We start from the raw sequence: 23,920 nt of genomic DNA on the forward strand, positions 1-23,920 counted from the left end.
GTGGTGTGGTGGTGTGGGTGGTATGGGGGGTGTGTGGGTGGTGTTGGGGGTGTGTGGGTGGTATGGGGGGGTGTGTGTGGTTGGTGTTAGTGTGGGTGGTGGGGGGTGTGTGGCAGGTTGGTGGGTGTGTGGGTGGTGTGGGTGGTGTTGGGGGTGTGTGTGGGTGGTGTGGGTGGTGTGTGTGGGTGGTGTTGGGGGTGTGTGTGTGGGTGGTGTTGGGGGGTGTGTGTGTGATGTGGGGGGTGTGTGGTGGTGTGGTGGTGGTGGGTGGTGTGGGTGGTGTGTGGGTGGGGTTGGGGGGTGTGTGTGTGTGGTGTTGGGGTGTGTGGGTGGTGTGGGTTGTGTGGGTGGTGTGGGTGGTGTGGGGGTGTGTGTGGGTGGTGTTGGGGGTGTGGGTGGTGTGGGGGTGTGTGGGTGGTGTTGGGGTGTGTGGGTGGTGTTGGGGGTGTGTGGGGTGGTGTGTGGGTGGTGTTGTGGGTGTGGTGGTGTTGTGGGTGTGTGGGTGGTGGGGGGTGTGTGGGTTGTGGGGGGTGTGGGTGGTGTTGGGGTGTGTGGGTGGTGTTGGGGGTGGGTGGTGTTGGGGTGTGTGTGTGTGTGTGTGGTGTGTGTGTGGTGTGTGTGTGTGTGTGGTGTGTGTGTGTGGTGTGTGTGTGTGGTGTGTGTGTGTGGTGTGTGTGTGTGTGTGTGTGTGTGTGTGCGGTGTTGGGGTGTGTGTGTGTGTTTGTGGTGTGTGTGTGTGTGGTGTTGGGGTGTGTGTGTGGGTGCGTGTGTGTGTGCGGTGTTGGGGTGTGTGTGTGTGTGTGTGTGTGTGTGTGTGGTTGGTGTGTGTGGGGTGGTGGGGGGTGTGTGTGATGTTGGGGGGTGTGGGTGGTGTGTGGGTGGTGTGGGTGGTGTTGGAGGTGTGTGTGTGGATGTTGGGTGTGTGGGTGGTGGTGGGTGGTGTAGGTGGTGTGTGGGTGGTGTTGGGGGTGTGGGTGGTGTGTGGGGTGGTGTGTGGGTGGTGGGGTGTGTGGGGGTGTTGGGGTGTGTGTGTGTGTGTGATGTTGGGGTTGTGGGTGGTGGGTGGTGTGTGTGGTGGTGTGGGGTGTATGGGTGGTGGTGGGGGTGTGTGGGTGGTGTTGGGGTGTGTGGGTGGTGGGGTGTGTGCGTGGTGTGTGGGTGGTGTGGGGTGGTGTGTGGGTGGTGTTGGGGGGTGTGTGGGTGGTGTTGGGGTCTTGTGGGTGGTGTTGGGGTCTTGTGGTGGTGTTGGGGTCTTGGTGGGTGGTGGGTTGGGTGTGTGGGTGGTGTTGAGGGTGTGTGGGTGGTGTTGGGGTGTGGGTGGTGTTGGGGGTGTGTGGGTGGTGTTGGGGGTGTGTTGGGGGTGTTGGGGGTGTGTGGGTGGTGTGTGGGTGGTGTTGGGGTTGTGTGGGTGGTGTTGCGGGTGTGTGGGTGGTGTTGGGGTGTCGTGGGAGGTTAAAAGTTCGGACAATCGGCAAGACATTCGAGGGTTTTCTGTATGTTGAGCTGGAGTTGGGTGATCGGGATATTTACACTGTAGCGTCCATTAACCTAACCTAAACTGCGTTAGTTTAGGTTAATGGACGCTACAGTGTAAACATCAGGGTAGATCAACTCCAGCTTGGTAGACTGCATACTATAGTGTAAATATCTCGGTAGACCACATACTGTAACACCGTATGTATTAGCCCCGTCAAACAGTAATACTTACATATTGAAGTGATAACCGTGGTAACATTATGAGATGTTCTTATTACCACCACGCTATTGTACTATTCCAGATGATACTAAATGTTACATAATACTTCCTTGAGATAAATATATAGTATGTATCAGGTGCCTCAAAGAGAGCCCAGGTTCTCAACTGGCTCAGCCATGTTAATATTGTTATTATTATCCACTCTGTATCTGTGTTTTTCTGGCTAAATAAACTGTTTCAATATCAATGAACTGTTTCAATACATAAATGTGGGCTATATAAATTATATTTATATAATTACATCTCATAAGGTAATTAAACTATGATCAAATGTTTAGTAAATAGTTTTTGATACTGAAGCAAGTGATGGATGTCACGTAACCTTATTATCTTTCAAATGACCTCTGCGCTCTATTGTTGAAGCCAGGTCATCAGTTACTCCTCTTTCGAGTTCAGTCATACCCGGTCTCTCGTACACACCATAAAACTCATTACAACTTGTTTAAATTCTTCCAACACTCACAACTCATATTGTTAGTTATGGTGATATAAGTTAAATGTGCATAGATAATTTTCTTAATAAAAGAAGAAAAACATTTGGGTGTGTAAATTTAAACCAAAAATATTTATTGTTGTAACTTCTAAGTTACCCACAGTATTGAAACTTCAGCGGGGTGGACATCGAGTACCGAGTGAGGGGTCTTTTCAACATAAGACGACTCCAGGCAAGAACAAAGGTGTGGGCACCTTCCATTACTGAACTTCAGCATGCAGACGACCTCACCCTTGTCGCTCACACTGAACGCGACCTACAGGAGATCCTGAACACCTACGCAGACGCTTATGCACACTTCGGCCTTGAGGTGAATGTACGCAAGACTCAGATTCTCCTTCAGCCTGCCCCTGGTTTAGCCACACCTCCACCATCCATCCAGCTTAATGGTACTACCCTCTCCACCACCGCAGACATCGATGAGATTCAGCACCGAATCAGATGTACATCTCAAGCCTTGGACAGACTCCGAAGCTGTGTCTTCAATTGTAGGGAGCTGAAATTATCTAATAAGTTGCATGTATATCGGGCAGTGGTTCTCCCCACCCTGCTCCATGGCAGCGAGACATGGGTTACGTACAGGAGGCACCTCAAGGCACTTGAAAACTTTCACCAATATAGTCTACGTTCCATCCTCCGAGTTCGCTGGGAAGACAAGAGAACAAATGCCAGTATTCTTGCTGACACCAAGTGTAAAAGCATGGAGCATCCAAGAACAACTACGCTTGACTGACCATGTTACCCGCATTGACGACAGTAGACTGCCAAAGCAGCTACTTAGTCACCTAACGAATAGTAAACGCAACGCTGGTGGGCAACTGAAAAGGTATACGGATTGTCTTAAAACAAATCTGAATAAGTGCTAAATCGACCCCTTCACCTGGGAGACGATTACACCACACCGTATTGCTTGGAGAGGCACCACACAAGAAGATGTCAATACTTTCGAGTTAGCTCAACTGCATAACGAGGCAGAAAAGCGCCAACGCCGGAAAGACGCTGCCGCCACCCCTCCAGCACTAGATGGAGCCATCCACTTGTGCAACATCTGTGATCGACCCTGCCGGTCCCGTATCGGCATCTTTAGTCACCTTATAACTCTCCAACCTACAGTAGGTGACATCATTAATAACTTATATCATTGCATCATAGCTGGATGATCGTCATACTCGATTCCGAGTGACAGCAAAGTAGGAGCAGTAGTATGTGTGTGTGTGTGTGTGTGTGTGTAGAGAGAGAGAAACTTGCTAGGCTAAACATTAATCTTTTAGGAGCTGCATCGCTCGTCCTCTGGTCGACTTTACTGTTGATGGGACAAGTGGGTGATGATTTTGACTCAGAACTTATGACATCGTAGGTATCTAACTCCAGAAGGAGAGTCGAGAATTATTGTGGCTATCAATAAAATATGATGTATATTATAGGAGGAAATTGGAGTACCCAGGAAAACCCTGCAGTGTTTGGTAGTCACACTGGATAAACACCCTTCTCGCATATGCTTTGGAATTTAACCTAGTACACAGTACCGAGAGACATGAAAATATGTATAAAATTAATTGTCTTAAACCAATTTGTACATGACGTCTTCCCACGTCCTCAAGACTTGGGCTATAAGCCAGTCGTAAAACCTGGTTAATGGTAAGTACAGTACTGTACATGTACAGTATGTGACCATTCATGAGTTAACCCAGGGTGTCGACTACTGTAGGTTCCCATGACAAGCTGGGTGGTTTTATGGCTATACTACTGATACTAGTCCAACTCCCATAATACAGTATTCAGATTACCTCCTCTTTGAAGCTTTGAACCCATAGACCACACAGTTGTCGACACAGTGTTGCTAGTATTAGGTTCCAAACTTACAATGCATCTAAAAACCAATGTTGAAGAATACTTGCCTTCATCATAATTAGAAATAAAAATATTCTATAATACTGTAATGACACGAAATATTTGTACAGTACATAATAGGTATAATTAACAAGTAGGAAAGGTTCAGTCACAGGACAGGGAAATATTACCGGTGAACAGAAAGAAAATCACGGGAAAAATCACAATTTTGGCTATGAAAAAATTCACACTTTATTAATATACCATTAACAAGTTAAGTTTAGTTTAGTTGGGTTTTGAATGTTTTCTTTGGTCATTAAAAAACTAAACTATCTAGAAGTACAAACAAAATTAAATGTTCAAAAATGAAAACCTAATCAAACTGTGACTTATTTTTTCTTGAGACTTTCCTGTGCCTTTCTTTCGTACGTTCTAGATTACCAACAAGAACCTCCACAAGCAAAAGACCCACAAAGATCAAAACAAAAACAGAACCAGAAACTTAACAAAAGACTGACCTGAGCTTTGTGGATCAATTATGTTGTTGTGCAACTTATTGAGGGCTGGCTGTAGGCACTCCACCAGGCTGCTGACTACAATCTGGTAAATGTATGTCAGAGCACGAATATTCATCTCTCTGAAAAGATATAAAAACATGTAATGATCGTGTAAGTGATGATGGCTTTTTGATTGACCAACCAACTCGTACACCACGAAAACCAGAAACCTAAAAGAGAAGTACGTACAATGATGGACAGAAGTAATGTCTTAAATAAAAGAAGTCACTTTACTAGCTGCCACCACATACTCATGTAAACCATAATAAGACAGCCCTACACATACACGGATTTATGTAAACTTGTAGAAAAATGCTATGGAAAAAATCCTGACATGCCTCCGACCTGAGATTCACGAACCTGTGACTCCGAGACCTCATATGATTATTGGGCACATTTATAGTGCACTGGGTTATGTGATGTCTCAGGTCCACAAGTTCATGAGTCTCAGGGTTCATGAACTATTTTTTCCATGACTATACAATCACCTACACTTAAGTTATACCTGGTACAGTATTACATCTACAAGTACCGTACTTAAAATACCTGGACACTATACCTAAATTATACAGTAAGTTAAAGCTTAGGAATTAAACTATTCATCTGCAGTTTATATTCTGATCGTCTACTCCAGATGATCATCCCTACACAGTATACTTACTGTACCAATCTGAATTTTAAAAAATATAGGATACAATATATAAATTTAGAAATTAATACCATTTTGCAAAAAATATATATAACTAATTAGCATGACACATATACACATACCAGTATATGCAATGACTTACTTCATGAAAATGGCGTCAAAATATTGAGAGTGATCTTCCAAAACGACAAGAACTTCCTCAGTGATTGAGAGAACTGCAGCAAGTTGGTCATCAATACTGGTGGCCTTCAGAATGGTCTCCTGTGATAGTTTCCACCACCTGGTTATCAAAAACTAAATTGTTCAGACAATCTTAAACATAGATAATGCAGTATGAGCACAATTTAAGGCTGAAATTATCATTGTCTTACTCAGATGATCAATTTAGACTTTTAAATTCTCCATTTTTGACATAAGCATTATAGAACACTTCTGATTAGCACATGAGAAGCCATAATTAATAATTATAATACTCACCCTGTAACACCAAAAGAAAAATTATTCGTTTTGTTCTATCAAATGTTAAGAAAGAATATTATACATTACTGTTTATTTCAACTGCTACCAGGTACTTTATTGTATAATACTGTAAGTATAATTTTGTGTTTAATTCAATTTACAGTACAATAATTTATTGTTTACATTATAGTGTCTCTCTATGTTCTTTTACTTAGTCTTTGATATCTCTATAAAGTCAGTGTGTACAATGAAGGTTGGATGTATGCAAAGGGAGAATAAACAGACTGCCCGACCTGCTAGTAAGCTGACAAGTGGTGACAATTATGATTTATGGACATTTAAAAATAATAAAGTGGAAAGAAAATCCTGATAAACTTAAATTTTGGAATACACTAATTGAGAAACAAAACTTTACATTAGTGAGTGTTGTATTTATATTGAAAATTAAAACCAAGTACACTCACTCACGTCTTTTTTTTTTTTTTACGAAAACGTGTAACCTACAAAATAATAAACTTTTGAAATATTTTGTTCTATATCATGAGAGTAAGGATTGATGTACCCTTCCTGCTAGTTCGGGGAGCCAGTAACCCCATATTCTTGTACCTCGTTATCTAAAAACCAAAAGCAAGTAAAAATAGGTCTGAATGTGTGTGGATGTAATCTGGGATAATAAGAGAATAACTAAAAACCTGATAAGGAAGAAGCTGTATGTCCTTGCTTTGTGTGTAATAAACCTACGGGGAAAATGAGAAGTGAGATGAGGAGAAGTAAAAAGAGTTAAGTCAGGCATGTAGAAGAGACTAAGCGCTAACGAAGGTGATGTTGAGTGTTGAAATGTGGAGTTGTGTGGCATTGGGGTAACTTGTAGGTGCGAGGGAAAACAGAGGTGTGCGAGAAGGCAGAGGTGTGCGAGAAGGCAGAGGTACGGGAAATTGAACCATAAGAGGGAAAACTAGGCGAGTTTCTGCATCTATTAGTGAAAACCACACGATTCTATTTGTGTTAGTTTAAGTAATATATCGTTTTGTTATTGGTAGGAATTCTAGTGGACACCCTGAATAATAGGGATCACTTCAAGAAGACAGTTTTATACATCAGATTTTAAGCAAGAAGTAATCTACCAATTTTTTGCATATAGCTCAATTGCTCCAATAACTTGGTGGGTGACAGATGGCCGCTTAGCCTCTCCCAGTAGTTGTCTGGTCCTCGGGTGAGTCTGCAGACTTTGAAGAGCACTGTAGAAGAGAGTAACAAATTACAAACCTGAAATATATTATTATACCACAATTTTAAGTTGTTAAGTCTTTGTTATGCTGAACAGGTAACAAGTGGTACCTACTTCAACATGGATGACAGCTGAAGTTTGGAGTAACCTGATGACATTGGAAAAAGAGTGTCCAAATTTTTTATCCGCTCGGTACATTTATCTTGAAATTGACACAGCGATGACGTAAACTCTAGCAGTTCTTCACTGGAATACAAGTTCATAACAAGTGAACTCTGGACAGATTTGAGCTGTGACAGTGCCCAAGTATCATCCACACCAGTTTCTTGAGAAGCTATCCTCCACCAGATGAGTTGCTGGGTTGCTATACTCAGGCTTAGCAAGAGGGCGTGTTGAGCCGTCACTGCAGCAACGCCTTCTGGTAATCTTCCAGTCCATGGCTCCTACAGGAAGCAAATATCTACTGTATAATTACCAGTAAGTCTTACTAATAAAATGCATGACTTTGCATTAATTATCTAAAATTTCTGACTTAATAACACTCTTACTGCTATAAAAGCCATTCCCTTTAGTTCTCTGGTGACATTGTCTTAAAGTACTAAAAAATATGCATGCCGAACTGTACACAGTGGTTCCGGTTAATTAACACGAGCAGTAATTTCATTCACATTAAAGCACAATTACCATCGTTATCCAGAAATAAAAGAAATTTAATGGTGGACAACGCGGATACGACATAGTTGGTGCCAACCAGTGAGCAACAAAATAAAGTAAACAATTCTTAAAGCAAAACTTTTTCTCATCGGATCATCAATTCCAATATTTCAAAACACTTTTTAACAAATTATAACTCTCCTTGAGTCTGAACACCTGCATCCTGGACTGCAGTTGTTCAGACTTATGGTGTCTGTTTGAGCTGTGACTGGCGTGCTCCAGTGAACATTTATTTTTTTTCTCCGCCACGGGACATTGTCTACCTGCCCTGTGAGCATTTGCACGCAAGCTGTGGATGTCAAATAACGGTACAAAACTTTCATAAGTAATGTCTGCTACACTTTCTGGCACCCCTGTTGTGAAGTGTTCTCACATAATAATGAAGTTAGTGTAAAATAAGACACATGGGCGTGGCGAGAGCCTGACTGAGCTCGGTTGCACACTTCACCTCGCCACCTGAACTGTGTATACCGGTATCTTTTATTTATCACTGTACAATACATATTTAATATGATTAGAATGTGTTACAGTTTGATGTGATTAGTATGGGTTTCTGCACTTTTTATTTCATTATTCATATAATCGTTATGCAAATGGACTTTTAGGAACAGAACCCATACAAATAATGAGGACCTACTGTACTCATCTCTGGCTAAATCAAAAAGTAACTTCTGGCAAACTTCCTTTTCTGTTTCTTTAAATGTACCAATTCTGTACCATGCAGAAATCTTGTAACTAAGTACATTAATGCTCTAATTCATTTTAATTATTTTATATATTCTAGACTATAGCAGTAACTTCGTTGAACAATGTAATACAGGTAGTCTTCCTAAACCTTTATGATATACGAAACTGTTTTCCCCTTACATTAACAAAGCCAGGGACCATATGATAGACTCTTACCTTACTAATGCCGGTGTGAAGGACGTGGTCCATGACGTGTTTCACAAGAGCTCCATGGGACTGTTTATTCTTTATATCTGTTATCGTCGATATACAGCCAGATATATATACTTTACTGGAGTCATATTCCTGATCTGCCTCATCAACTCTGTCATCGACTTCATACCAACCATCAAGATATGATAGGCCAATTTCCTGTTAAAGAATAAAAAATAATAACATGTATGAAAGGGAAGTCAGTAAACCCCAGGGTACTTCACGATGATATAATAAATGGGCACAAAACCACAAAGAAAGTAAAATACAGCACAATAATTTATTGATTATAGTCAAGCATGAATATATATTGGATTAATATATAAAACTATCCAAGAAATTTTCACCCAAACATAAGTAATGGAATCCATTCACATGCTAGATGCCACACCATTAGAGAACAAACCATTATTAATGTTAGTTACATTAGATAAAACTATACAAATGCAAAGTGGATAAGGTAACTAGACTTTAAGATATAATAAGCAACAGAACATTGTACATTCAGTGCAATGTGTTATAATGTATTACACAGATTATATAACAAAGACATTGTGTTACACATACTAAGGACACTATAATTATAATATACCTAACGAGTTAAAGTGAGGTGAACACTGAACAAATTATTGTTTATAAATTCAAAGGAATATTGTTTATAAATTCAAAGGCATACAATGTTTATATAAACTCAATATACCTTGACTGGGAGCCGGAGGGAACCCAGTAAGAGTGGTGAGCTGGAGGAGCTGTGGGCAAATTTGCGATATATTCGTTGTGCACGGCGATCATCCCTTTCCGCTTCCAGCCTGCAAGTTTTAAGAGATCACAGTTTTGACAGAGTAGGTATGTAAAATCTTCATATACATAAAAATATAAGGGGTGGATCTTTTTATACCAGGAATGTAATTCTTACGTAAAGCCCAGTTTTTTCTCCGGTGATATTCTTTTTGAGCACACCAGTCCTAACCACACAAGAAACAACAACATTTCGTAACACTCTCTCGCGTGCCCATGATTAGGCCTTTGATTACACATATATGCCATTGAAATTCAGTATATTTCATCAATTTAAGTACCACAGCCGTATTCTCATAGGACTCGTTTAGGTGAACTGAGTGAGCCATTGGTAGGTTAGGTTATTGATTTACATTTTAAGAATAACACATTTTAGACGGTTGTTTGAGCTGTCAATAAAAAAGACAGTACTCCGATGGATTAGCTATATGACCTGATGCATCTAAAAGACCATTAAACCACTGCAGTAATACAGTAAACGTCTCCACACTGAAGAACTTAATGAAACTTCTTTGTTTTCTGAGGAGAGAAGCATGAGCATCTTTGTACATGCAGGAGGTTCCACTGCTGTAATTTTGAGCTTCACAATTTTGTCTTTTGCTTCGAGAGCTCAAGATCCTTGAGCAAGTCAATCAGCTTCATAACTATGTTAAACGGAATAACTAAGGGTGGATTTGTAATGAGAACGCTTCAATTAGTAAGAAACATTCAAGAACCAAAAACCTTGTTGACTAGTTTAATTGTATATCTGACCAAAGGAACTTATGAGCCATAATAGACAATGCAACGGCGCTCAACTCTGGTAACCTCCTTGTTATGGGGGACTTCAACTTTGGCGACATCCACTGGAGGAATGAAATTACATCAAATTACCTTAATTAACCTGTAACTCTACATGTAGATTTTCAGAGACAAAGTTTCTTATTCCAACATGCGAAAGATCCGAACAAACACCCAAACCACTGGAATTCATCAAAACTAACGAGGATGGTATGGTGGCCAAGTTGGAACAATTAGACCACGTTGGCACTAGCAATTATGTTTTTGTTTTGCGGGGAACAGCCCACCCGGGCACAGGTCATCGACCCACAACGGGGCCTGGGGGGCAAAATAAGCGTAAAATGAATTTAAAAATAAAAATAAAAGAGAAAAAGACAATTAATCTACACTACGAAGATGCCGGAAAATTGGCCTTTTGAAGAGAGACAGGTTGTATGAGTATGGAAACAGAAGAAGGCAGAGCATTCCACAGAAGGGTGTACTATAACGGGTTATTCTAGTGTGACCAGAATCCACAGAGAAACGGTGGGCACCGCGGGCAAGACGAGTGTTACGAGCACACGGCCTTGTCGGCAGTACACAGGATGCCAAATCCACCGAACATTACCCATTAAAGTATCTGTAAACGAGAGAGAGTGAAGCAACATTGCGGCGAAGAGAAAGGGAAGAAAGATTGTCAACCAAAGGAGGAGAGTTAGTAAGACGAAATGCCTTTGATTATATCCTGTATAACAGTTGGACAGAAGAAGAGCCACCCCAGATATGATAAGAGTACTCCAAGTTAGGACGAATGATGTTGTCCTTCACATTTATCGGTTTGTTGTGTTACGTACTTATGTTCCTAAGCTGGACACCTTACCAGGAACCGGGCTGTAACCGACCCCCACAGACTCGAACGTTTTGTTTACTTACATTTCACCTCATGTTCAGCCTATTGCTGCAGCACTATTCAGTCTTACTCAGGTATGCTACATCACTATAGGAGAGGAGTAGCAAACGCAATGTTGGAATGCACAATATATTGAAAAGAAACACCAACAACCAGCAATAATCAAACATTAACAATCGCCAAACTCATACAACGTTTACATAAATAAAAAACAATACTCTAACAATCACCCTATTCCTACCACATAGAACTATACATAAACATTACAAACTTACATTACATTCTAAGCCAAAGTAACACAATTTGCTATCAACTACAACCGGCTCCGCCGACCACCGACCACCAGTTCCACACCCTCGTCTGTCCTGGAATGCTCTGCCCTCCTCCCTGGTGCACCGCTTCATTACAACTCCGTTCGAGATCTGAACAACACAGATACGGAGCTCCGGAGAGCCTAACCATGAGCCCAAGCTATGGACCATCCAATGTATCCATGACTCGAGGTCCGGAACATCAAGTCGGGAGATCGAGTAACGGGGGTGGAGCAGTGGTCGTGCAGCAGCCAAACACGGGTCGTTGGTCAGGTACCAGTTGGGTCCTCAAGCTGTTCTATATCAAGCTTCGTAATACTTGGTACATAATGATTAATGAGAGCAGATCAACGTTCAAATATTGCACTGGTAATGGACGAGTTGACGGTCGGAATTTTTTCGTAAAGTGGCAGGTCAATGGGTAAAGAAACGCTTAAATTCACCATGGTAATGATATTTTTAAATAAATTTGGCCAAAAAGTGTCAAAAATAAGGGTTAAAGTTGCTAAAAAGTCACATGACTGCGAAAAGCTCTGTGATTGGTTGTGACGTCACTGGTTGGGACGAGCTTCCCAGCGGGAAATAGCCAGCTGTAGTTGTTCAACCTTCTCGGATGATTGGCTCTGTAAATAAATATTATTAGATAATTAATTGTGCTTTACTGTGCAACACAGTAATACTATTTGGAATATATAAATAATGCTAAGCACGTAAACTAACTGAATGGATATTAGCTGCCCACACAATAAATTTCATGGTATAAACATTCCAAACAATATTGGTATTATTTTGGTTTTGGTAATCTGGGGAGCCTTAAGATTCTAACTATGGGATTGAATACTTTAAACAATAAGACACAATATCTCTACAGGATTTCTGTCGTAAAACATTTTTCCATCTCATAAGAAAATATAGATCATAGGTTAGGTTAGGTTAGGGCATGAGTTATAGCACATTGCAAACCATCAGAAAAAAAAACATGTTCTGTATGTTTAAGTACAGGGATGACCAAAACTTAAAATTTACCCAATATAGACTATCTTGAATCTCAACATCCAAATATTTATGGTAGGTAAAGTAAAATTTTACCCATTAATTAATATAAACGATGATATATCCCAGTGGTTCATTAGTGAATCATCATAACAATGACAGATTTGTTATCATGTTTACCTAGCATCAGGCATTCTCAAAACAAAGTCCAGACAATGTTATTACTGGGGGTGCTGGTGGTACCGCTCTTGCCTTCGCAAGCGAGATGTCACGGGTTTGATTCCCGGGCCGGTGGAAGTTGTTTGGCATACTTCCTAGCCCCCATTAGTCCCTGTTCACCTAGCAGTTAAGTAGGTACCTGGTGTAAATCGAAAGTTGCGAATTATATTCAGGGACAAGTTGTTGGAGCTTCCAATAACTTGATAACATAGAACCATTGACTCTTCAGGCTTCTACGCCCTTAACTCATGAGACAAAGGCAAGCATGAACTTAGCATGCTTCCCTGTTGGGCACTGTAAACGCTTCTGCGCTTTACCTTACGCAAGGATGTAGGGGGGTGCCCAATAAAAAAAAAATGTCATTACTTCTAAATTTACTCGTATCTCCATCTAGTACTGATATACTTTGTAAATGAACTGAAAAAAAAGAAGAGAGAGTCTACCAGGTAAGAGTACAAGACAGTTGAGCTGGTGTGAATATGGGAGTTTTTATGTCCAAAAGAACATAAGAATGGAGGAAACTGCAGCGGGCCCATTGACCCATACTGGGTAGTCCCATTTACACCCAACCCCTATTGCTAATATATCCATCCAACCCATGTTTGAAGCTGCTCTTCACGACACATTTCTTCACTTACCAAATGTCCATGACTTAGACCATAAAAAAACACCCTTAAAACTTATCTGAACGTGGCATTTGGGGTCTGAAGAGGCCATCCTTTCTACTACCTCCGACTGCAGCAATGAGTTTGAAACTAGTGACTTCATTGGAAATGGCGGCCCTGTTTCTAGAGAAATAAACTTATCTCGTCTATTATAGCAGGACTTTAAACATTTATTACAAATTATATATACCGTATCACTCTACGAACGTGGCAGAGTGTATTTTTGTGTTTACCCATAACCGTTAACTCGTCCATTACAACAGGATGAGTTAGGAAAAGAGATATTCACAACTCTTTGAGAAATACGAATGCAGATACTACTCTGAATATCACATATTAAAGAGAACTATTTGATTGATGAATATACTGTATACCCAAGACCAAACCCACTGGCTCTAGCACTACTTAGGGACCCGTTACCCATGATCCATTCAGTGGTTCACAAAATCAAGTAAAAATCTCAGAATTTCAAGAGATGGATCAAGACAAATGATGAGCAGGACAGAAGGGTGTATGCCAGGAAAAAAAAATAAGCCAAGTCATGCTGTGGAAGGGCTTAATGGAGTTCTAGAGGTGGATTGCAAACAAGGCCAAGTCAAATCCGAGGACAGGGTGGGGGAACTCTTGAGGTCGGGGGCCATGAGGGCTCTCCACAGGCCACCTATTATTATCAACTAATAATAATCTCTTCAGATTTAATAGGTATGGCCACTACCCTGGAACAACACCCAAGTCAAAGGAGTGGCTGTTATGAGTCAATGATAAGATATACAATATAATGCACCTTGGTCGTACCAATAATAAGGAGGCGTATCCCATGTCCCAATGTGATGAAGAAACATCATTAACTCAGACCAAATGTGAAAAGGACCTGGTTATTTGTAAGAAATTAATTCACATAAATAACCTACTAGAATTTTATGAAGAACGCCCTCATAAAAAGATTGCCTGTTCATTATGATGCTCTTCTAAAGTGAGGTGCTCCCCCCACTTGGAACAGTGTCATTCCATATGGTCCCAGAGATATGCTCAAGACTGTCAGCTAATTGAGAATGGCCAAAGGAGGACCACTAGGCTGGTGCCTGCACTACAGCACTTTGTTTCTCAGAGAGATAGAATGTCTGCAGTGAACTAACTTATACAGCACTGTACTATAGAAGAGAAAAAGGTGATTTAATTGAAGTTTATAAGCACCTTAGAGGACATTATTCAGTCAAATGCTCATACCAGGAGCTGGAGGATGCCCACTCCACTAGAGGTCACAGCCTCCAGTTAATTAAAGAAGCCACAAGTACAGAAAATTATAGAATTAACCTTTTTGCGGGAAGAGCTGTGACATCTTGGAACAGACTGCCAGAGATGGCACCAAGTGTGAGCTCATTTAAGACTGGATTTGACCAATAGAGGTTCATATATATCTGAAGCCAATGCATGCCCAGATGTCACATCAGTGTGTAACAGAGACAAGAACGATCGATCAGTGGTGAAAAGGATAGGGTAAAGTTTTATGAAAATAACGCACAGTGACTAAAAACATTCACACAAAAGCCTATGGGTCCCCAACCTATACTAAATCCTAGACCTTTACAGCAGGCACTTATCAGTTAGTTCAACCCTCCCATAACATTTCTTACCCTATATAAAGGGTGCAAGAAACATAAGTTACCACTGAAGGATGAGGGAAGACAAGTTTTTGTGCCATAGTGGCCTCAGCAACCTCTCATCTTTCTGTTTGTTGGCGGCCATATTAAATTTTTGGACATTTGTTAGTACAACCTGGAACGTAATATACATTAGCATGATATTTCCATTACAGTACATATTTACAGTTAAATGCGCTGCCCCCAGTAAATGTAACCAATAATGAAATAATGCTGTAATCTCATTTATTCCTCCACTGCATCAAATTTCGCAACTATTTGAAAGAGTTTTGAGAATACTAGAAATTATTACATAAAAATTATGCTCACCATAATTCAAGTAGTAGTTGATCACTCTGAAGGTCACTCAGAAGCCTAGAAATATATAAAATATATCATGAATGAGATGAATATATATTCATAATAAACTGACAACCTAATAATATCTAAAACTATACATCGTCTTTTCCTCTTTTCTGTTATCCTATTCGCCACTGATCGGCTAGTTAGTCGTTTGGGCGGTCGGTCACTTCCCTGTTACCACTGTTGTCAAGCACGGGGCATATACCGGTGTAGCAGCCCACATTAACCCCCCGCCAAACTATACCCGGGGTTACAGTGGGCTATAAAATAGCCCAGGCTATATTATACCCCCAGGGTATAATTTGGGCTAGCTTAGACTATACCTCTCTAGTCCCGGCTCCTGAATGTATCTGAACCTGCTCCAGTGTTGGTCAAGTCGGGCCTTGAAAGAGACTCACACTCGGTGACGTCACAACACTCTCTGGCAGGTTGTTCCAAGAGTTCACAACTCTCACTCTGAAAGGGTTTGCTCCTACAGTTTTCTGGACTTGCGGCTTCTTCAACCTTGAGCTCTGACCCCTTGTGAAGTGAGCGTCCGCCAGCCCAAGGTATAGACACTCGACTAAGTAGTACCCTCTGAGAAGTTTATACTTCTCAACTAGGTAAACATTTGCCCGTCTGTAGTATAAGCTAGGCAGTTGTAAGCGCTCTAGTCTCTTTGGATAACTGAGGTGTGGAAGTGCAAGTACCAATCTGGTGGCCCTCCTTTGGACATTTTTAATCAACTGACAGTCCCTATCATATCTAGGGGACCAGACAGGGTGACAGTACTCCAGGTGGGGAAGCACTTCACTCTTGAAGATCGTTACGAGGGACGGACCGTCTAGATATCTGAACGGCCTTCTTATAAGACCTACTAGTTTAGTTTTTGGATTAACCTTCTTCTCACAATAGCCCGAGAACTTCAATTTATTGTCAACATACACACCAAGGTTCTTTTGGCATTCGGCATCTATTAAAGCTGTTTTTTCATCCCGTTGGGAAATGTGATACGTCTCCTTACCGTTGGTGTGACCCAGGTCCATCCTCTTACACTTCGTAACATTGAATCATAGCAGCCATTTCTTTGGCCACTCTTGAAGCTCACGTGATCTTTCTGCAGCTCTTCACAGTCTGTTTGGTTCTTAATTTCCCTGAATAACTTGGCATAATTCGCAAACATTTGTATGGAGGAGTGTACAGCGTCAGGCATGTCATTTATGAAATGAATATGCAACAACAGTCTCAATACACTGTCCTGTGGTACCTCGCTTGTTATAGGTACACATGACAATTTCGTGCCATTAATCATCACACATTGCTTGCGATCATGCAGAAAGTTTCCGTCCCACGTTAGGACACTTCTCAGAATCCCGTATACCCTCCCAGTTTAATGCTCAGCCTTTCATGGAGTACGCTGTCGAAAGCCGTGGCAAAATCTAGGTATACTGTATATTGTCGATAGTGCCGCCCTGTTCCAGAATTTGGGTCCAAACATCTAGTACCTTAAGTAATTGTGTTAAGCAGGAGCGCCCCGGCATAAAACTGTGTTGGCAATCCTTTACAAGGTTGTTTCGTATTAGATGTTCCATCATGGCATCTCTTATAATGCTGCCAAACACTTTACATACTATGCTGGTCAGGCTCACCGGTCTATAGTTGTTCGAGGAGTGTAATGGCCCATTTCATCAACAGAAGTATTATATAAATGGGTTCTTTACATTTGATTTATATTCAAATTCATCCCCTGTAACTTTCCACTAACTATGAGGAGGTCATGATCAGAACATGTGATGGAAGATTCCTTGGCTCATTTGACTGTAGGCCCATTACTCAGTCTCGCTCACAACTTAATATCGAATGGACGTTGATTCACGTCTATTTACACAGACGCCGTCCCTCTCGCCCCACACTCATAAATAGTGGAACTTATGGTTGATCTACACTCAGGAATTATATACATAATACTTTTTAACAAAACAAGAAACTTCAATTGGGTTTCGTTACTAAAACCCAATATAATATATGTGAACCAACCTGGTTAACTTGGAATTAACCAACCGGATCAGGAGTAACGATCGCCCTTCTTGAAGATAAGACTCACATAAGCCACTTTCCATTCACTGGGGACCTTTTGCTCTTCCAGGCATTTACAGAACAGGATCTTCAGCGGCTCAGCAAGCTTGTTGCACAACTCTCTTATCTCTCTGGGATGCACCAGTCAGGGCCGTCACTCTTATGAAGCTTTAGCTTTGCCAATTTATTTCTCATACCACTCAAACGCAGGAAGATTGTTCGCAACCTCTCTTGTGAACACTGATGAAACGAATTTGCTCAACGCCTCCGCCTTGTTCTGGTCAGGATCTGTGTAACTACCATCTTCAAGCCTCAGGTCCGATACGCCTACTCAGGTTTTAATTTCTACTTTGCATAGCGGTAAAACTCCTTTGGTTTGAATTGATCTCACTTGTAATCCATCTCTGGAACTCGTTTTCAGCCCTTCTACACTTTGACTTTGCTTGGCTCCTGGATCTGGCATACATCCTCCTGCCCTGACCATCATTTGTCCAAAGCCAAGTCTCGAAATCCTGACTTTCCTTCTTAACTTTGTCGACTGCCGCTTGGTTCACGTGTAGCGGTCTCCTTCTATTCCTGGAGACACTGGGTTTGGTCTTGGGTATATATTTATCGTTCAAATAGCTCACTTTACTGGCTATGATATTCAGCGTAATGTCTGTGTTCTTATACCTCAATGAGTCAGGCCAGTGGATACCCCTCATCCCACCATAATTACCCATGTAATATTTGAACCTTGGCCTGGTTTTGTTATGAACTAGGTAACAGTCAAATCTGAATGACAACACTACATGGTGACTGGTGCCAACGGGCGCTAGGTGTTCCAGTTTGACCACCATACCCTCCTCGCTAGTGTTGATGAGGTTCAGTGATTCGGGTGTTTCCTCCCCTCTGTAGTGAGTTGGATCTTTCACATGTTGGAACAGAAAACTGTCTCTCAGATTTTCTACAAAAAGAGTAGCCGGATTATTTAGGTCTTTGGCGTGGTTTCGTTTCTCCGATAGATGTCACCATAGTTAAAGTCCCCCATGACAAGGAGGTAGCCAGGGTTGAGCGCCGTTGCATTGTCAATTACTGTTCTTAAGTTCCTTTGGAGTAATAAGCTACAGTTTGGGGACAGTAAGTAAGTCTCTCCCCTTTAGTTTAATTTTCACCACTTTGATTCTTCAAAAACATCCTCCCTGTACCCTCACCTGGCTGGCTCTAAGGTCTTGCCTAGCATAGATAACAATACCTCTCTTGTAAGTCATATCCATCTAAATTGAACTCGCATTCATCCGGGTTGATTCTCATGTTCTTGTACAACAGTTCTACAACACCTACTATATCGAGTTGATGTTCCTTCAGTGGTGTTTCAAACTCCCTGCTCTTATCAAGGAACGTGTCAATATCAGTGTACGTGACTTTCAAGGCGGATTTTGTTCTCGGTAATATCTCTAATCTTGGTAGTGACTCCGGCTTCCCCCCATTCTCAGCAGCTGCCTCGTTTACTAAATACACTATATTATGTGGGGTGTGGTCATGCCTAATCATAAGGAATATGATTTGAGGAATGTACTTCAAAAATAACATCATAATGTAACTTTTACACTACACATAATGAAATTCTACGCACTTTGAATAGTGAGTTTATTAAATACAGATAAAGTGTCCGTAGAAACTTTAAATTTTAACAAACTAACATAGATTAACTTTGATCCATACACTTAATGTGATAGGTAGTGACATTTACTCATTGTACAATCAGAAATATTTAACACCACTGCCTATAATGTACACTGGCCAAGAACCACAGAGATTTATAAGGCTTATATATAATATATTAAAATTACTGGATTGAAAGGTAATTACTTACAGGTCAAATTTGTCCATCCACTTGGGGTAAAGTGTTCCCTTTATAGTGCGAGTTGTGTGAACAGCGCCAGTAGGTGACGTAACTGTTACATATGTGTTTGTTGACCCTGATAAAAAAAGAAGATGAGGGAATTCTTGAATGTTTAGTGATCACGATAACTGTAAATAACACATGTTAACAACTTAACAAAGGATAACATATATAATTAACAACAAAAAGTCTTAAGTTATACATTAATGAATTTCGCGTTCTTCAATTCATTCATAGAAATTCTGACTGCAAGTGCACAGATTTAAATATTATTTCTCAAAACAAAAGAAGGAATAGTTGTTTTTACCTAATACCTGGTGATATATGATGTAGTGTAAACATTAGGATCTATACATCTTATAGATAACATTACAGGATACAGGGTACAACTATCAGGATACTATGGTGAATCTGATGCTAACTATCTGATATGCCCTCTGGTCTTATCAACCGGCTGATTATACATGGCCTTTCTATTGTAAACATTTATTAGGAAAAAATGTACAAAACTTCAGTGAAAAGCATTATATAATAATTGAGAGTTTTAAGGGAATTCTTATTCAGAATTGAGCACTTGCCTGTTCAAGGAATATATATATATATATATATATATATATATATATATATATATATATATATATATATATATATATATATATATATATATATATATATATATATATATATATATATATATATATATATATATATATATACACACGTACATACATACATACATACATACATACATACATATACATACATATATATATACATACATATATATATACACATACATACATACATACATACATACATACATACATACATACATACATACATACATACATACATACATACATACATACATACATACATACATACATACATACATACATACATACATACATACATACATACATACATACATACATACATATATATATATATATATATATATATATATATATATATATATATATATATATATATATATATATATGTGTGTGTGTGTGTGTGTGTGTGTTCCATTGTAAGTGCAAGAATAATTTATATAACTTATATTAATATTTTTTCAGACATTTATGAGCTTGCAGTCATTACTAATACAGTGGCCTGTACTATACAACAATACAAGAGAGTCCCCATATTTTCAGAGGAATTTATCCAAGGGATCTCTTAATACTGACACAATAATAATTCTACTTATGGCGAGAGATTCTAACAGTTGGTGGATACAGACAGCTTTGCGACTAGAAATTTACTATGTAATTACAATAATTACAACATATACGAGTATACTGCAGCCTATATTAGATTAAATTCAAATAACAATTGAAAAAAAATCAAATATATAGTTACCTTTAAGAGACCTTCGACAGTGAACCATGGCCTCCTTCACTGTCAGGTGTAGTGTTAATGCTGCTGGCTGCAGGAAAATGATGAATTTGAGGTTGAGAAACATGTTGTACTTTGTGTCTTGTATAGAGTGACACATACGACCTCTAAGACATGCGAGTTTACTATGGCTCTTATTGGGAAAACATCCCTTTACACATCATAACAATGAGCCAACAGTGACTGATACAAGATCAACCTCCCAACATAAACTATGATGAAATGTTATTCAGTTGAGTCACTGGGTTTAAAGGAAGCACCTCATTACTTATGTCCATTCATTCCAACCACTGACCTGACTGTCTCACAAGGCTAAACGCAACTGGGAGGCGTTTATTCACAATACAATTCTTCTCATCCTCAATGGATGTATTATTTTTTTTTACATCATTTATCCTCATATTACACGATATAAACATCCTTCTGTACCTATACTATACTGTATATGACACTAAGTTATATGTGTGTTAGGCCCCCTTTCGCCGCTTCCTAGCTTCCACTGCGACCCAGGTCGTATGTACAGAAGCAGTAGATATATCTCAAGAGTTGTCGAATTACCACTGGCTAATCTTCGGTAATTTCTAGACGATTGGTATCAGTGTACAGACAGGTCACAGAAACACACTTGTGAACTGTAGCCTTCTTTAATAATCACTTACTCTTTACAAAACTGCTCACTATCAGTATAAAATTCATTAATCTTTTCACTTTATATCGCTCACAACAATCCCACTATACTTGAACAACAATTATCTTCAGCTGTCACTAAGCTTGTTTTTCACACTCTGAACAGAAATGATCGACTTCTCCTAAGGCAGCTCGCGGGTGTTTATAGACGTCTCGTCAGTCGCCTAGAACATTCTAGCTGCCCATCGGAACAAGATATATCTGGAGAGTTCTAGAATGATCTAGGCTTTCAATACATATGTAAATCAAAACAAAAATGATGCAATCAGAGTTAGGTTCAAGTACTTACTTGTACTTGGTACTTGGTACTTAAGTACCAATTTTCAAGTACTTGAACTTGTACTTGCAATTTCATAACAGTTGGTACTTCAACTTGTACTTGTACTTGATGAAATTTACTTGAAAAGATTCAAGTACTTCCAAGCATCTACCGATACATTTTACAAGTTACAACTTGAAGAAGTTGTGGCAACTCACTCGCATTTAAACATGTCTGATTCAGTTTGCTGCCTGATGCTGACAATGAGTATTTAGATGCCATTAAAGTCAACACAAGTGACTGAGGATTATTCAGGTCTTCCTGCTCAACATATTCCTTGCTTTGCACATATGTTGCAACTGGTTATAAAGGATGGATTAAAAAATGCCACCCAGTTGAACAGGATACTTGATAAAACAGCAAAGATTGTATCATATGTACGCAGATCTACTGTAGCCACTGAACTACTAGAAGGTGAGAACAGGGTTGAAGCTGCAAATGTCACACGGTGGAACTCTCAAGTTAAAATGGTTCGATCTGTACTTGCTCTCCCAGAAGATAAATTTTCTCTACTGAAGGAAGATGTCACTCTTCTTGGAGCCTATGAAAAGAACATGCTTCAGGACATGTTAGATATTCTTGAATATTTTGAAGAGTTCAAGAGGCTACAGACTATGCCCAGAGGCAGAACACGGTATCTGCTAGCAAGGTAGTTACTCGCGTTCGTGGCCCTAGACAACGTCTTGAACAGAGGAAATCAAAATATAACAATAACTTTGTAGCAGCATTGAAGAGTTCGCCTGGAAAGCGACTAACCCAGTACGAGGCAAGCAAACAATTTGGCGTTGCTGCTGTACCTGACCCGCACTTTAAAGCACGGTGGTGCCAGGATCATATGGAGAAAACTGACTTAACAGCTGAGTTTACTGCACAGATCACTGCAAATTGTGGAATGCTGGCTGCTCCAGTAAATGCTAGTTCTCCACCCAAAAAGAGATGTAAAATTGCCAGTTTTATGGAAGATCCTGATGCTAACTAACCTGTTGCTGATTGCTCTGCTGATCATGAGATCACGCGACCTCAACATGCCATGTGAACCAGAGGGGAGTAATCCATTGGATTTCTGGAAGAGACACGAGGGCATCTTCCCACAATTAGCCAAGCTAGCCAGAACTTACCTCACTATCCAACCATCCTCAGCATCAGTAAAGAGCTTTTAGCATTGGAGGAAAAGTATTCCGACCAGATCGTTGCCGTTTGACTGATGAAAACTTCAAAACAGTCATGTTTGTGTAGTGCAATGATCATACTTACAAATAAAATTCTACCAAGGTTTTGAAAAGTGATTAAGTCACGCTCTGTTTTAGTTCATGGGCCCAGGCAATGAAACATTGTACTTCTGTTATTTGTTTCATGGTAATCCTCATTTTATTTTTACTATGAGTCTGGCCCATTCACTTTAGTTTAGATTCTTTCCAGTTTGGCTAAATCAGCATTTATATTCTTGTGATAAAACAACAAATTTGCAATCAAATAAAGATGGGTTATATTTGTCTTTCACAAAAGTATTTGTACTTGTAGTTGACAATTGAGTACTTGGAATTACTTGATCAAATTTTCTACACCTTGTGCTCGTACTTGTACTTACCTGCTAATATACCTAAAGTACTTGCACTTACTGTACTTGAGAAAAAGTACTTAAACCCAAGCCTGATGCAATACATTCTAGTAAATTCTTAGAGAGGTAAGACATAAATATTTACAAGAAAATCTCCCAAAATTTGCCAAAATAACTGCTGCTTGGGACATAAATTAATCAGAAACACTTAGTTCACAAATACTAAAGCATAACATTTGCTTTCTGCTCTAATACTGTACAGTATTATATGAATCATCAATTAGTCCTGTACATACAGTATACAACACCTAGCAACTGTAAAGTGCAGGCTTTGAAGAAATATTGGTTAAGATTCAGCAGAGTACAGTACATTGAAGACTACAGTATACTGTAGTAATATCCCCGACAGACAAAACAATTGACGTAGAATGTTTGTGTTCGTGACATAACTAGATATTGCAATGAATCCTTTTCCGGGGAAAAATATTTTTGGAAAAATTCGTATAGATCCCAATTGGGATAAAAACGAATATTAAATATATTTAAATATATATATATATATATATATATATATATATATATATACATATATATATATATATATATATATATATATATATATATATATATATATATATATATATATATATAATTCCTGAGTGTAGATCGACCGTAAGTTCCACTGTATATGAGTGAATGAGAAAGGGACGGCGTTTATGTAATATAAACGTTAGG

The 23,920-nt window shown here is 39.7% G+C and overlaps 1 protein-coding gene across 3 annotated transcripts in view; it reads right to left on the reverse strand.

Moving 5' to 3' along the window:
• LOC121867220 (protein unc-13 homolog 4B-like) overlaps nt 1-23,920 on the reverse strand; it is a 205,390-nt gene that overhangs the window by 69,192 nt on the left and 112,278 nt on the right. For all 3 annotated transcript variants that reach the window (XM_042367065.1, XM_042367064.1, XM_042367066.1), the window contains 9 exons: nt 20,586-20,652; nt 19,194-19,299; nt 15,251-15,295; nt 9,326-9,434; nt 8,590-8,784; nt 7,087-7,415; nt 6,869-6,982; nt 5,428-5,565; nt 4,598-4,716 (listed from right to left, as the gene is read on the reverse strand). In XM_042367065.1, coding sequence (XP_042222999.1) covers nt 4,598-4,716; nt 5,428-5,565; nt 6,869-6,982; nt 7,087-7,415; nt 8,590-8,784; nt 9,326-9,434; nt 15,251-15,295; nt 19,194-19,299; nt 20,586-20,652 — 1,222 coding nt within the window. The remainder of the gene's footprint in view (nt 1-4,597; nt 4,717-5,427; nt 5,566-6,868; nt 6,983-7,086; nt 7,416-8,589; nt 8,785-9,325; nt 9,435-15,250; nt 15,296-19,193; nt 19,300-20,585; nt 20,653-23,920) is intronic.

Source organism: Homarus americanus, unplaced genomic scaffold (assembly GCF_018991925.1).
Source record: "Homarus americanus isolate GMGI-L3 unplaced genomic scaffold, GMGI_Hamer_2.0 scaffold6317, whole genome shotgun sequence".
Classification (NCBI taxonomy): Eukaryota; Metazoa; Arthropoda; class Malacostraca; order Decapoda; family Nephropidae; genus Homarus; species Homarus americanus.